At 42.8% G+C, this 16,404-nt stretch overlaps 1 protein-coding gene across 1 annotated transcript in view; it reads right to left on the bottom strand.

Annotated features, from left to right (window-relative positions):
• The window catches only part of ULK2 (unc-51 like autophagy activating kinase 2), a 110,768-nt gene extending 97,456 nt beyond the window's left edge, over positions 1 to 13,312 (bottom strand). Inside the window, exons 1-3 of the mRNA XM_036278321.1 lie at positions 13,193 to 13,312; positions 11,812 to 11,904; positions 10,232 to 10,273 (exon numbers count right to left, since the gene is read on the bottom strand). Coding sequence (XP_036134214.1) covers positions 10,232 to 10,273; positions 11,812 to 11,904; positions 13,193 to 13,282 — 225 coding nt within the window. The 5' untranslated portion in view covers positions 13,283 to 13,312. The remainder of the gene's footprint in view (positions 1 to 10,231; positions 10,274 to 11,811; positions 11,905 to 13,192) is intronic.
• Positions 13,313 to 16,404: the final 3,092 nt, after the last annotated feature.

Genomic DNA, 16,404 nt, shown 5'->3' on the forward strand with positions numbered 1-16,404 from the left:
TCACTGATGTTTGTATCTCTCTCTCCCACTCCCTTCCTCTCTCTAAAATCAATTTAAAAAAAAATTTTTTTTTTAAAGAAAGCCAGTTCTAGCTTACTTGACCTGACACAAACCAACATAGGTTTATAGAAAAACCTCTTCTTTAATCTGTCTCTCAATAATACTAATTACACTAAAGGTTTCAAACTATTCAGAATGCATTGTGGTTATGGTTTACAATAAGAGATACATATTTGGTCTATGTTCCTGGCATAAAGCTCCTAAAATGTTTGAAATTTCTGAAGTGACAAGAGTGATGCTTTTATTATATTAATGAGGTGACTTTCTGACTTTCCGAAAGCTAAGGTTGGAACTTTCAGTCCCATTCCCTGACCTTCAGAGAGGAGAGCGGGCTGGAGGTTGAATTAATCAGTTGTGCCTATGTAATAAAGCCTCCATAATTTCCCCAAAGGACAGGCTTCTACGAGCTTCCAGGTCCGTGAACACAGGAAGGTTTGATGGAGTGCCACACCCAGAGAGCATACCTTGTTTTCTACATCTCTTCCTTCTGACAGTTCAAGTTACATCTGTATAATAAATTGATAGTCTAGTAAATGACATGTTTCCCTGAGTCCTGTGAGCAGCTCTACCAGATTAACTGAACCCAAGGAGAGGCTGGTCAGAAGCACAGCAACAACCTGACCTTGGCAATTAGCGTCTAACGGGGGTGGAAGGGCAGTCTTGTGGTGCTGACCCCTTAACTTGTGTGATCTGATGCTATCACTGGGTAGACAGTGTCAGAATTAGGTTAATTGCTTGGGGGTGTTGGAAAAAACCTTCATTCACCCATCACTGACCTCAAATAAATTTTTAAGTTGATAATGAAGTACCCACCTAATCTGAACCTGATTTGCTCCTGATTCTTCAAATTGCGTAATTCCTACCTCTTTTTAACAGTCATACAGAAAACACCACCCTCTCCCACAGTTACAGTGAAATAGGTCGAGGTTTGGGGTAACTTTCTGGAAAATAAGCCAATCACCATATCACTCTTTTGTGTTTTTTTTAATCCTCACCCAAGGATATTTTTCTATTTATCTGCAGATAGAGTGGGAGGGAGATAAAGGAAGAAAGAGAGAGAGAAACATCCACATGAGAGGGACACATCAACTGCTTGCCTCTCACACGATCCTAACCAGGGCCGGGGACAAACCGCAACCGAGGTACGCGCCCTTGGCCAGAATCGTACCCGAGACTCATTGGTCCGCGGGCTGATGCTCTACTGCTGAGCCAAACCAGCCAGAGCTCCACATCACTCTTTTGCATATAAATTCCAGAGATAAAAGATGTAAATATGGGGGAATAAAATGAAACCACGAGTACTAGAAGAAAACATAGGGGATCATTTTATAATCTCAAGGTGAAATCCTTAACATACTATGAAACCTAAAGGTCATTAAAGAACAGATAGGTAAATTTAACTATGTAAGAACTTCTATATATTAAAAGGAGGCTAAAATAAGACCAAAAAAGAGGGAAAAAAGCTAGGGAAAACATTTTAATACATACAACAAAGAGCTACCAACTCTATTCCCTCTTCCTAACCTCCCACAGCCCAAGTACCAGGGCCCTATCAACCCTGTCTCCTCAACATCCCAAGCTACCAACTCTATTCCCTCTTCCTAACCTCCCACAGCCCAAGTACCAGGGCCCTATCAACCCTGTCTCCTCAACATCCCGAGCTACCAACTCTATTCCCTCTTCCTAACCTCCCACAGCCCAAGTACCAGGGCCCTATCAACCCTGTCTCAACATCCCGAGCTACCAACTCTATTCCCTCTTCCTAACCTCCCACAGCCCAAGTACCAGAGCCCTATCAACCCTGTCTCCTCAACATCCCGAGCTACCAACTCTATTCCCTCTTCCTAACCTCCCACAGCCCAAGTACCAGGGCCCTATCAACCCTGTCTCCTCAACATCCCACCAGGCCTCTCCATTTCCACTGGTCCATCACCCACCCAAACACTTCCTTCATGGTGACCCCAAATCCACTCTTGCCCATTCTCCACAGTGTTTTATGTACTTTAATAAACTCCTATGCCAGTTAATTTATAATAGAGAATACTCCTTTCTCTAGCCACAATGGTTCAGTCTAATACTCAGATATGTCCCTACTGACATAAAAGTACTTGGAATACTAATTCATAATCAGAAAATTACCCAGTGATTACAGAAAGCAAGCAAAGTGGATATTCCCCCCACTCAAAAAAAAAAAGTGTTTTTCTTGATTATAAAAAAGTGCTTATTGCAAAAACTTAAGATACATAAAATTTGATGTTTTAAAAAATCTCCTTTATCTCCCCATCTAAAAGAAGTCCCGTTAACATGTTAGCATGCTTTCATGTGTCTATTTATCCACACCCCCAAAGGAAGCATGTATGTACTTGCTGGGTTATTTTATTTTTTATTCCTCACTAAAGGATATTTTCCCACTTATTATCAGACAGAGTGGGAGGGAGGGGGAGAGAGAGAAACACCTATATGATAGAGCCACAGCGACTGGCTGCCTCCCACACAACCCTACCAGGGATGGGGACAAACTGCAACCCAGGCACATGCCCTTGATCAGAATTGAACCCACGATTCATTGGTCTGCAGGGCGATGCTTTAAACCCTGAGCCAAACCAGCCTTGGCAGGTTATTTTATTTTAATATAATCCATTTCCACCTTTTTGCTTATCTTCACCTCTCTCAGTAGCCAGTTCACATCTGGCACTTCTCCTTACCTACCTTCTTTCAGCTCATACAATCATCAGTTAAACACACACACACACATTTTACTTTGGGGGGAAAAAGGGGTATCATTAATGAATGTCTGAATCTTACTTTCCTCACTAATATACAGAAATCCCTCCACATCCACTGTATATATACAATTCCTTAATAATTACACAGTATTCCATAGTACTACTGAGGAACATTTACATGTTTCTAGTTTGGGCCATTATAAGCAATGCTACATTGATTCTTGGACATAAATCCTAATTCTCATGCTCTATGGCTATGAGACAGATGCATGAACCCAGGCTGCTTAGCAAAAGGATTTCTCTAATGTGCACCTCTGAAGGTGTATCTCTTCATTCAAATATTTTTAAACTACCTACTATAGACAAGACTAACCTAGGTACTGAGGATGCAGCGGAATGCCAGCAGACTTGCATGCCCTCGTCTCTTTAAGCTTGAGTTCTAACAGGGAAGGTTTAGAAGAGAGACAACTATCAAAAGAAATAAGTACGTACAGTATATTAGAGAGTGATAAGTGCTTTGGATAAAAAGTATGGAAGGAGGATAAACAGTGTGGCAGAGGAGACTGCAATTTTATTTAGGGTGGCTAAAGAAAGCTTCATGAAAACAATGCTAGAGTAAAACCCTAAAAAAAGTTGGGAATACATCTGTGCACACTACCGAGATGGAACTATATTTGCAGACAGTCTATCTGCAGGAGGAAGATCCTAGGCAAAAGGAAAAAAGGGCAATGACCAGAGTAGAAAGTGCTTCGGGAACCACAAGGAGGCCAGCATGGATGGAGCAGCAGCAGGGTGCAGAGGAGGTGGAGGTGGAGACAGCAGGGTGTGGCTTCCAGTCACAGAAATGGGGAGCCACCGCAGAGGTCTGAGCAGAGGAGTCACATGCCCCGACCTGCATTACCAGGATTACTTTAATTGCCCTTTGGGAAATATTCTTCAGGATATGGAAGCAAAATATCACCATACAGCATTCTAAAAATATTCAATAATTCACATTTCTACAAGTGATACATGAGACTATTTTATACCTCCTCTCCAATTCAACCACTATTACTGCATTTTTTAATTTTGCCAAATGAAGGATAAGAAGTGATATCTGCTACTTTAATTTACAATTCCCTGACTACTTGTTCATTAATATGTCATACATTTATTTTCCCTTTTTATCCCTTTTGATAAGCAACAATTTATATCCTTTGCTTACTTTCTCTTCGGGTTACCTTTTCCTTATCAATTTGTGAGAGGGTTTGAGATATTAGCCTATCTTTTGTGCTTACAATACACAATAGTATTTTCTCAAACTATTATTTGTCAGTTACATTTATTTTGCATATTATGGTGTAATTTACATACACTAAAACACAGAATTAAGTGTACAATGAGTTGCAACTAAACAACCATGTATCTACTCTTTCAATCAAAATATATAACATTTCCATCACCCCAAAAAGTTCTACCCTGGCCAATGTGCCTCAGTTGGTTGAGCATCGTTCCATGCACCAAAAGGTCACCGGCTGGATTCCCAGTCAGGGCACATGCTGGGGTTGCAGGCTCGATCCCCAGTATGGGGTGTGTAGAAGGCGCCAATAATGTTTAGCTCTCATATCCATGTTTCCCTCTCCTTTCCTCTCTAAAATCAATAAAAACATATATTTTAAAAAAAAAGAAAGAAAGTTTCCTCATGTCCCTTTGCCCTTAACCTCATCTACCAAGAGGCAACCTATATTCTGCTTTCCCTGATTTCAGTCACCCTAGCTGAGTTTTGTCTCTTCTTGAAAGTAACAAAAATAAAATCATACAGTGGCTGTATATAGCTGACTTCTTTTTCTCAACATGTTTGAGATTCGTGTTATGACATGTATCAAGTTCGTTCTTTTTTATGGTGGTCAATCTGTTCATGGTATTATTTGCCATAAAATGTGGTTTTTAAATTTTATATGGCCCTACCTTTACAGTTTCTGAATTTCTTATTTTGATTTAAAATATCTTTCCATCTCTTGGACTATACATAGACATCTAAATATAATTCTAAGATTGTTATTATTTATTTTATATATTTAAGTCTTTAATTCATTTGGAAATTATTTTAGAAAATAATGAGAATAGCAATCCAACTTTATTTTTTCTCAGATGTCTGTTTTGACAGCACCATCTAGTAAGTGAATCTTGATATCACCAAGAGATGGATATTTATCCAGATCTTTGACATTCATTCTGGGCATGAGATAAGTATTCATAATGACATTACTTATCTCATGCCTAGAATGCTCAAAGACATGTAACAGACATGAAACCACTCTCCTGTTAAAACTCATCTGAGGCTTTGACTTTGCACTACCCTTAGAATCAAGATCACATATGGCCCCTGTGACCCTTTCCAACATCACCTACCACCACTCTCCCCCACTTCTGCAACCCCCATCACAGAGATCCTCAAACTCTGATCTTTCCTGTCTGCTCCTGACAGAAGGCTTCCTCTGCCTGGGAAGTTTAGTTTACTTAACTCGCTCTTCTCCCACTACCAGAGCCTAGCCTCCCCCTCTTCCATCAAGTCTGCTTAAACATCCTTCTTCAGGGAGTCTTCCCTAGCTGCACAGAGTGGGCTGCCCTACTCCGTAACCCCCTATGCCTCCTCCAACTCTCTCCTACAGTTAGTTCTCCCTTACAACACTGTGCACAGTTAGAATGAGTAACTATTTGCTTCACGGTATCTTCCCCCATACACTATTGTAAGGTCCACAGGGCAAGGCCCATTTCTATTTTGTTCACTACTACCATCTTCTTAACTGACTCAAGAAATATTATCACAAAAATGTAAGAAATAAAAATGAACACAACCATAGGAAAGTCACAGAATAGAATAAGGCAAATAAAACATGAAGATGGTCAGTGCACTAATGATTTAAGAAATAAAAAGTATGTCCTGGACAGTTTGGCTCAGCAGTTAGAGCGCCAGCCCTCGACCGAAGGGTTGAGGATTCAATTCCTGGTCAAGGGCATGTGCCTGAGTTGCAGGTTCAATCCTGGGCCTCGGTCGGGGTCGTGCAAGAGACCCAACGGATGTGTCTCTCTCACATCCATGTTTTTCTCTCTCCCTCCCTCCATTTCATTCTATCTAAAAATCAATAGAAAAATATCCTCAGGTGAGGATTAACAAGTAAATAAATATATAATAAAACCTGAGGTATTTTTCTCCCATGAGACTGCCAAAAAAGAAAAACAAAACAGACATTATTGGTAAAAATAAATTGGTACAACCTTTTGGAAGGCAACATGGTAATATCTTTGACCAAGTAATCCCACATCAAGGAACTGATTCTATAAGAACACTCACACAAACAAGCAAGGCTGTGTGCACACAGCTTTCTACACAGCACTTTTTATAATGAGAAAAAAAAAAAGAAACAATGCAAATAGCCACAATCTGGTTTTAGTAACTAGATTACAATTTAGCCCTACAGTATTACACTGATATGAAAAGATATCCAAGATACAATAAGTTTAATAAAACAAGATACATTTCTGTAAAAATACTATTTGTTTCCTCACAATGAAAGCTTAAAACTGAAGTATAAATTACTAGATTCATATATGTATTTAGAAAACTCTAAAAGAAATATAACAAACATTGGTTATCTCTGCAAACTACCATTTATTTTCTAATTTACTCATTTTGAAAATGTTTACTTAATGGGAATATATTATTTTTGTAATTTGGGAAAATGTGTTTCTTTTTAAGTATCATGTAAACTGAAACCTAATTTTGATAAACAATGTTAAAAGTTCTCAATTTAAAACAGTGTGTAAACTTTAGATGGATCTCCAAAACTAATGGCCAGTAAAAATGGTGCTCAAGTTGATAAAATTACTATACCTGTCACTACAAATATACTGTACCCCTTAATAGTTAAAATCAAGGAAGCAAATTTAAAATATTAGATCAAGACTATTGACTCGATAGCCAAATGCTCAAGACTATATTCATTTGACTGATATATATATATTTTTAATCCTCATCCGAGGACATTTCTCCATTTTTTTGTTCAGGGAGGGAGGCAGGAAGGGAGGGAGGGAGGGAGGGAGGGAGGGAGGAAGGGAGGGAGGGACATTGACGTCAAAGGGACACATCGAGTAGCTGCCACCCGCACAACCCAACCAGGGCCAACCCAACCAGGGCCGGGGACAAACTGCAACCAAGGTACGTGCCCTTAGCAGGAACCGAACCTGGGTCTCTTGGGACCGCAGGCCAATGGTCTAACCGCTGAGCCAAACCGGCCAGGGCTAACTGATAGTTCTTAAGTTTACTACTATAAATTAGTTCCAGTACATACAATGCATAAAATAATAAACATTTTAATGTAGTCACCTTGAAATTCCTGATTGTTTGATAATTCGAGTTTTTGAGCATATATTCTTCCCAATGAAATATCTCATTCTACAACCAAGGAGGATAATATTTAAAAATATTTTTTATTCTGACAGACTAAAATCTAAATACACTCTCTACAAAGAAAGCAAAACCGACTCTGCAATTAAATTTTCTCTACATTTCAAAAAAAGGAAAATTTAAGAGTTAATATTTAACGATTTCTGTACGAGGCACTTGGTGCCCTCTATCAACAGAAACTAAGACAAACCACACAAAGGGCTCTGGGGAGAACTGACATTTCAACTAGGGATTGTGAGATCCTTTAATTTTGACTTTAAACTTGTTCCCACTTTGTTTTTATGCTGCTTTGAATTTCTGAAATCAAGGAATGAGTTACACTGATTTAAACAGGTAATAAAATACTCCCTACATGCCCTGGCCAGCATGGCTCAGTGGTTAGAGTGTTGGCCTGTGAACCATAGGGTCACCAGCAGTTTGATTCCAGGTCAAGGGCACGTACCTGGGTTGCAGGTTCGACCCCAGCCCAGGTCAGAGCTCCTGTGTGAGGCAACCAATCGATGTCTCTCTCCCACTGATGTTTCTCTCACCCCTCCCCACCTTCCCTTCCACTCTCTAAAAAAAAAAAAAAAAAAAGTCATAGGAAAAAATATCCTCGGGTGATTAACAAAAAAATTAATTAAAATAGAATAAAATAAAATATTCCCTACAGCATTCACATGGAGTTTCAACTGCAATATTTTGGACAGCAATCACACTCTACAATCAGAGAACTTTAAAACTGGGCACCCTATGTGCCCTGGTAATTCTAGTTCTAGAAACTGAACTAAAAAGAAACTGATACGTGCAGACGGCATATACAAGGTGGGGCAAAAGTAGGTTCACAGTTGTGAATACCCAAAATAGTTTATTCTTGTATAATTATTTATTAATTATTGTCCATATCAACAAAAGTAAACCTCCTTTTGCCCCACCTTGTACTGTCCTCACTGCACTTCTCTGTAATGGGAAAAACCTATGCATCTTACAACATGGGTTTAGTTAAATACTTTGTAACATGATATGACCACATAAAAAATGACTACAGCCCTGGCTGGTTTTGCTCAGCGGTTAGAGCGTCAGCCTGCGGTCCAGAGAGACCCTGGTTCAGTTCCTGCTAAGGGCACGTACCTCAGTTGCAGTTTGTCCCCGGCCCTGGTTGGCTGTGCGGGTGGCAGCCACTCGATGTGTCCCTTTCACGTCAATGTTTCTCTCTCACTTCCTCTCTCTCTCTCCCACTCTGTCTGAACAAAAAATGGAAAAATGTCCTCAGGTGAGGATAAAAAACAAAAAAAAATGACTACAGAAAAAAGCACATCTAGAACAGTCCATTTTGTTCTCACCCCACTGAAATTAAACACTCAGAGAGCAAGGGCTTTGCTTACTCACTGCTTTATTCCTACTTTAGAGTAATGCTTGGCACATAGTAGCTACTCCAAACCTTGCAAAGTGAATGAATTTGAGTAACCCGAGGACACAGAGAAAGTATTTTAGCTACATATGCAGCATAACAGCAGAATCACATAACTCGTCCATTTACTTCACTGAAGTTCAACTGTCCACACTAAGCAAAAGGAAAGAATGAAATAACGTAAACCATGCACCCTGGCCCGCGCTGGGGTGACAGTGGAGGGAAAGCTTTATCTGCCGTTCCCTCGGATCTCAGATCCCTGCAGCTCTGAGTGGATTCCCACACGAGCCGAATGTGATTCTAGCATTTAAAGGATCTCTAACTATAAGTCGACAGACTACTTGTTCTGGTGCTCCACCCCAGAAATAGTAAGTTGCTCCAAAGATGGCTTTTAAAAAGGATTTTCAAAGGTGATTTTCATAATACAGAAAAGTTGCCTTAAAAGATAACTTTAGAAACCAGCCTTTCTACCTCCAAATAAAATGCAAATCTGCATTATGCCACAGGAATAATCACAGATATATCTAAAATATAAATACGCAGTTTCCTTCTTATTTAGTTTATTTTCTAATTATCTCCACCATCACCAAATGTTGCTTTTGCAATAGGAAAAAAGCTCTAGGCCTGGCCCATGCAGCTCAGTGGTTAGAATATTGGCCCAAGCCCCAAAGAGTTGCAGGTTCAATTCCCCATCAAGGGCATGTACTTGGGTTGCAGGTCGATCCTCGGACCCCAGTCCAGGTGCATGGGGGAGGCCACTGCTCCATCTCTCTCTCACACTGATGTTCCTCTTTCTCTCTCTCTTTCCCTCTCCCTCCCTCCACTCTCTGTAAAAATCAATGGAAAAAAATATCCTTGGATGAGGATTAACAACAAAAAGCTCTAGCTAATGTTTATTAGTCCACAACAGTCCTTTCTACATTTATCACAGAAATGCTAGATCTGGTATCAATATTCCTCTACTTGACCTTTATTTTTTATTTTATTTTTTTTTATCCTCACCCGAGGACACTTTTCCATTTTTTGTACAGATAGAGTGGGAGGGAGGAAGAGGAAGAGAGAGAGAGAGAGAAACATCGACGTGAAAGAGACACATCGAGTGGCTGCCATCCACATGCTGCCGGGGACAAACTGCAACCGAGGTACGTGCCCTTAGCGGGAACCGAACCCGGGTCTCTCCAGACCGCAGGCCGACGCTCTAACCGCTGAGCCAAACCGGCCAGGGCTCTACTTGACCTTTAAAACGGCACTACTCCTTTAGTATATTATCACTTGCTAAAATGTTTGCTCATGAAGCACGTTGTTTTATCCTACTGCCTTATGCTATTTTAAACAATTTCTTAATAAATAACTCAAGTTATATATATTTTCAATAAGAATAAGGCAACTTTCTTTTTCGGTTAAAATTCATTTAAATGTCTAAGAAATAGGGAAAAAATGTAAGTTCCTTATTAACAGACATGAAAGTTTTTATTCATTTATTTATTTTTATTTTATTTTATTTTTTATTAATTTATTTTTGTTACAGATGTTTCCCCTTTTTCCCCCATTGACACCCTCCTCCCACTCCACACCAAAAGTTTTTTTAAAATACCCAAAATAAAGTACCTGAACGTCATAGAGTGCTACGATATTTTCATGCTGAAGTTCCTATTAAAGAAATTAAGAATTCAAAATATTTGTATTTATTCTAATAATGCTAACATATTCTAATATGCAAACAAAATTAATTTAAGTATACACACACACACATACATTTATGCTACTTCTAGTATACTACAGTTCTGTTACTAGATTACAACATTCGATCTATTAAAGAATAAAAAATGTGCCTCATCAAAATTTACTTGGGGCCTAAATATTTTTTCACCATTATCCCTTTTTAGACTTTTAAAAAGGTACTTACCAAAGTACTCTCACTTACCAAAAAAAAAAAAAAATGTCATAGTAAGAATGACTACAGACACAGACTTTCTGCTAGTCTTTTGGTTGGAGTATTGTTCTGTGGCACAAAATGTCTTGCAGATTTGAGTCCCAGTCTGGGCACATACCCAGGGTGAGGGTTCAATCCCCATTTGGGGTGTATACAGGAGGCAACTGATCAATTTTTCTCACATCAATGTCTGTTTCTCTCTTTCTCTCTTCCCGCCCCCTTCCTCTCTCTCTAAGTCAATAAACATATCCTCAGGTGAGGTTTTAAAAAAACCAGCACATTACTTGCCTCAAAGAAAAGGAAGTATAGCCCTGGCTGGTTTGGCTCAGCAGTTAGAGCGTCGGCCAGCAGACCAGAGGCCTGGGTTCAGTTCTCGGTAAGGGCACATACCTTGGTTGCAGTTCATCCCTGGCCCGTTGGGGTCATGTGGGTGGCAACCAGTTGATGTGTCTATGTCATGTCGATGTTTCTGTCTCTCTCTTCCTCCCTCTCTTCCTCCTGCTCTATCTGAAGATAAATGCAAAAATGTCCTTGGGTAAGGATAAAAAAAAAAAAAAAAAGTATAACTCTTTGTTCAAAGAGCCGTCTACAGAACAGCAGTGTTGATGGAAACTGGTATTAGATGAGGGTTCCATGTTCATTTTAGTCTGGGAAATATTGGGTTAAATACACCTACACTGGTTTCTTCACTGCATCATTTTCAGACTTTCTTTAATGAGACAAGTGCTCTGAGACTCTCCAAGAAGTATTTAGTGAAAAGAACTTATTTGCCCATAGGGCTCTCTTTCCTTAAAGCATCTCACTTGGATAACATTGCTTGTGAGTGATCTAAAAAGACCACTTCTAATGAAAATAACTTTCTCCAATTTAAAAGGAAAATAAGATCCCAAGTGCACTCAGTTTTCCATAAACTTAAGTGTACCATAAAAGGGATCAACAGAAGAGCTAAATGATGTATAGGAGGGGCCCGCCTCTTCCCAAACAATGACAATAAATAGGGCAACGAGGAAAAGAAATGATGAGTTTTCACAGCGTCACTCTAAGTATTGGACAAAAGCCACAAACACCTATTTTTTAAAAAAATAGTTTCCCAGTCAGTACAGAATGTTTCAAAAACTTATGCAAAAATAAGAGCAACAGGTGAAAATTCTGAAACTTGGGTCCAAATACTAAAATTACAAAGTATGTCAACATGTATTAATTTCAGTTAAAATAAGTTTCAACCCAGTATGAAATATCACATAAAGAAACATACCTTTAAGATTTTAATCTCCTTCCCAAGCAGTATTTGTGATTTTGACAAGTTCTTTTTATTAATACTTTTAATAGCTACCTCCCAATCAGGATTCTGAAAAGAAAAAAATAGTGTTACTCCTGGAAATTATTTTGTGGAAATAATTCAACAACAACAAAAAAATCTGTAAGCTTAAAGATGTTTATAGCAAATTCATGTACAGCACAGAGGGGGGGAAATGGAAAAGAACCTGAATCTCCAACAACTGGAAAGTGATTTCATAAATTATGGTGTAACAGCTAATGTCCTATAAGACAGTCACTGATAAGTAATACAAAGACCACACAGTGATCAGCATTAGATGAAAAAAGAACAGTTTAGAACTATTAAAAGTTATGGAGAAATGTGGATAATAAACTGGGAGGTCTAATTGGGTACGGTTAATTGAAAACAACATTTGATACCTTGGCAGGATTAAGTCGTTTTTTAAACTATTTTTTCTTGAGTTTTAAAGTACATCCATAACAAAGGAAAAGCAGTATTTATTATTTTATCAGATAAGCAACAAAGCCAGCCCCTTGGCAACCATCAGAACTGCCAAACCCTTTGATTATTTCCACTCCCGAGGTGATATTCCAAATTCTTTAGATTCTAAAACCTCATATAACTCTAATTTTCTAAACAGAAAAAACTTAAAAAAAAAAAAAAAAAGCTGAACTTAAAGCTGAACTTGCTTTCATGTCGATTTGGATTGGAAAAGGGAGCGTCCCACCATCGTTTCCACTGGGAGCTGTCTATTCAACACCAGGACTGCACGGGGCTGGTCTGGGTGTAGGAGCAGCAATGCTGGTGAATGCGATACCCCTGTGTTCCAGAAAGCCTCGGGCAAATGGAAAACCAGCCAGTTTTCCGCTGGGTCTGCAATCCTCCACCTCAAAGGTGCCAGTCCTGGCCGCCCAGGGAGGGGGTTAAAATCAAAGGTCCTTCCACACCCCGCCCTGGGCTGTGCGGGGGACCCTGCGGTCCTCTGGAATCCGGGCAAGTGCAGGTGAAAAGCTTCCCCAGGCCTCCAAAGGGTGGTCCCTCCAGCCCTGCTTACCAGGCCCTGGGGTCAGGAGTGGAAACCCAGGCCCGGCCCGGCGGTAGGCGGAGCGCAGCCCAGGGCTCTGGCCCCAAACAATCCTCGCCGACCAAAACAAACCACGCGACACTGACGGCGCGCACAATGGCAGCACTGTCACTGACAGGCGAGGGGCGGCGACTCAACGCAGGAGCCTCGACGCCCGCGGCTTCGCCAACTTGCGGGACCACCCGGGCCAGCCGCGGCCGCGCAGACGGAAGGAAGGACGCGCCCTGAGCCCCTCGCCCTCAGACCCTGGCCTCGCCCGCCCGCGGGGCTCACCTGGCGGTGCCGCCCCCGGAAGACCACAGCGAAGGCCCCGTGTCCCACGAGGTCCCTCTTGCTGTACTCGAAGTCGCCCACCACCTCCATGGCCGCACCCCCGGGGCGTCCCGCGGGGCCAGCGGGCGGTGCAGCGCGGCGGCCGGGATTAGCACCGCGGGCCCGCCGGCCGGGAGCGCGCCCGCGGGCTGCCGGGCTGGGGCAGCCGCGGCCCCGGGTACTGGCGGACGCTCATGACGAGAGGCCCGAGCGAAAACGGGAGAGGCCGCCGCGCGGGGCCGGGGTCAGCGAGGCCAGGCCCCGCCCCGGCCGCTCTTCATGGCCCGGCCGCCGCGGGCCGCGGGCTCCCTGGCGAACGGCCTCCCCGCAGCCCAGCCAGAGGCGCCGCCGCCGTCACTGGGCGCCACCGGAGCCGCACGCGCGTCCGGAAGAGGTGCGGGGTCCGCTGCTCCCCATCCCCAGCTCCTCGGTCGTTGCGCCCCTCTCCGCCCAGGGCGGTGCTCCGGCCGCAGCCGCCGCCCTAGGACCAGCACAGCCGCGTCCCCTCGCGCCTCCGGCCTCACGGCGGCGCCCAACGCACGCGCGCGCCCGACGCTCCCGCACCGACTGCCCGCCCTCCGCGACGTCAGCAAGGCTTGGACACGCCCGGCGAGGCGCGCTCCCTCCGCCAGGAAAAGAAGTGCGCGCAGCCCTGGCGGCGGCGCCCGCTGTCCGGGTGGTTCCCGGTCGCTGAGTCAGGGAAGGTGGGAACTGGCCGCTCTGCTTACCCCTGCAGCCCGCGCGGGCCTGGGAACAGAGTGGAGCCTGCCGGCCGGGCTGCACCCGCTGGGAGGCCGAGTGAGTCTAAGAAGCAGGTGTTCCACTCCAGCTGTCAGGAGGAGGAAATAGCTTGTGCGGGGTAGAGCCCAAAGGTCCCCTGAGGGCAAGGAGCATCTCCTAGCCTTGATCACTGCACCCTCTAATACTTTTAGGAGTCCGTGGGTCATAAGGCAGTTCCATTTTAGTTTTTTTTAGGTAATTCCATACTGCTTTCCAGAGTGGCTGCACCCAGTCTGCGTTCCCACCAAATGCACCCCTATGATCAGGGAAGTGTTATTTACAATAGCCAAGCTTTGGAAGTAGCCCACATCAATCAGCAGAGGAGTGGATAAGAAAACACTGTAGTTTATTTACACAATGGAATACTACTGGGCTGTAAAAAAGGAAGGAAATCTTACCCTTTACCACAGTATGGGTGGACCTGGAGAGCACTATGCTAAGTGAAATAAGCGAATCAGAGAAAGACAAGTCCCATATGATTTCATTCAGGTGGAATTTTTTTTTCTTCAATCCTCACCTGAGGATATTTTTCTGTTTATCTTCGAGTAGAGTGGGAGGGAGGGAGAAAGAGAGAAATATCCACGTGAGAGGGACACATCAACTGGTTGCCTCCCGCACCACCCGGCCAGGACAAACCAGAATCTAACCCAAGACCCCTTGGTCCACAACCAGATGCTCGAATCACTGAGCCAAACCGGCCAGGGCTCATATGTGGAATTTAATGAACAAAATAAACTGACAAAATAGAGGCAGGCTGACAGCTGTAGGGGGCTGGGTAGGGGTGGTGGTGGAGGGATTAAACAAAAAGGAAAAAAGCAGAAAAACTCATGGACACGGAAAACTATGGGGATTGAGGGGAGGCAGGGGAGAATAGGAGGGATAAATGATCATGGAGGAAGATTTGACTTGGAGTGGTGAAACACAATACAGAGTACAGATGATGTGTTGTAGAATTGTGCACCTGAAACCTGTATAATTTTGTTAACCAGTGGTTACCTCAATAAATTCAATAAAAAGAAAAAAATTAAGGAAATAGGAGATAAAGAAATAAAGCTGTTAGGACAAGAGTCTTACAGTCTGGGCCATTTTTTTTTTTTAATTTTTTTTTTTAATCCTCACCCAAGGACACTTTTTTTTTTTCATTTATCTTCAAATAGAGTGGGAGGGGGGGGAAGTGAGAGAAAGAAACATTGATGTGTCACATCGACTGGTTGCCACCCACAGGACCCCAACTGGGGCCAGGGACAAACCGCAACCGAGGTACATGCCCCTAGTGGGAACCAAACCCAGGACTCTCTGGTCCACGGGCTGACACTCTAACCCCTGAGCCAAACCGGCGAGGGCTGGACCATTCTTACTAAATGCTATCCTTGCTTAGTGTAAAGCGTAGTATAGCATTTTGCAGACCAGCTATAAACAAGATAAGCTTGACAGGAACCCAACCTGATAAGTATAGCCAATTACAAAGAAGAAATCGACATGTTATTGGTCAAATAGTGTATAGAAGCAATGGCTAAGCCTCCCTTTAAGGAGGCAGAGCTTTGGATGTGACTCTTGTCTCCTTTTCTTGCTGCAGGTAAATAAAACTACATTGTGACAACCATACCCCTGTTTGTTTGTTTTTTTAATTTTTTTCCTTTATTGATTTTAGAGAGATAGGAAAGGAGAGGGAGAGAGAGCTAGAAACATCGATGAGAACATCGATTGGCTGACTTCTGCATGCCCTCACTGGGGATCGGCCCATAGCCTTGGTATGTGCCCTGACCTGGAATTGAACCAGCAACCTCTTGGTGCATGGGCCAATGCTCAACCACTGAGCCACACCGGCTGGGCCACATCTCGTTTTTTACATAGAAGCACTCCCAAGTGGCACACCTCTTGAGTTCAGTAACAAAAGCAGAAGTCATGCTGCCAAACTGGTCTTCTCCCACCCTCCTGTGTTTACTGCTCAGGGTCCTGCAGAGGTGGTGCAGAGCAGGTGCTTTGGCTTCTGTGGGAAACTGATGCCAGCTCAGAACGCTCTTCCCAGAGAAATGCTTGTGCACACAGACGGTATTGTTTACCTTTACAAGAGCGCTAACGAGAATCTCTGTTTCCCAGCCTTCTGGTGTCTTTTCAGTTTGACCTCAGGCTTACCTTGAATGGGTTAAGGGAGTTTCTTTTCTACCTTACTAAGTTTCAAATGACAAGGAACTCACTTGTCAACTTACCCTCAAGAAAATATCTTATGAAACCATTTAATAAAGAATAGCTTGAAAATGTCACAGAAAACTCAGGCTCCATACTATACTGAATGTTCAGTTTAGCACATTTGCTCTCAGGCTATCCCTTATCTCCAGAATTATGCTTCCCATCCCAGACCCATCCTGGAAAACTGACATCTGAAGGCAGGT

Source organism: Molossus molossus, unplaced genomic scaffold (genome assembly GCF_014108415.1).
Source record: "Molossus molossus isolate mMolMol1 unplaced genomic scaffold, mMolMol1.p scaffold_m16_p_27, whole genome shotgun sequence".
Classification (NCBI taxonomy): domain Eukaryota; kingdom Metazoa; phylum Chordata; class Mammalia; order Chiroptera; family Molossidae; genus Molossus; species Molossus molossus.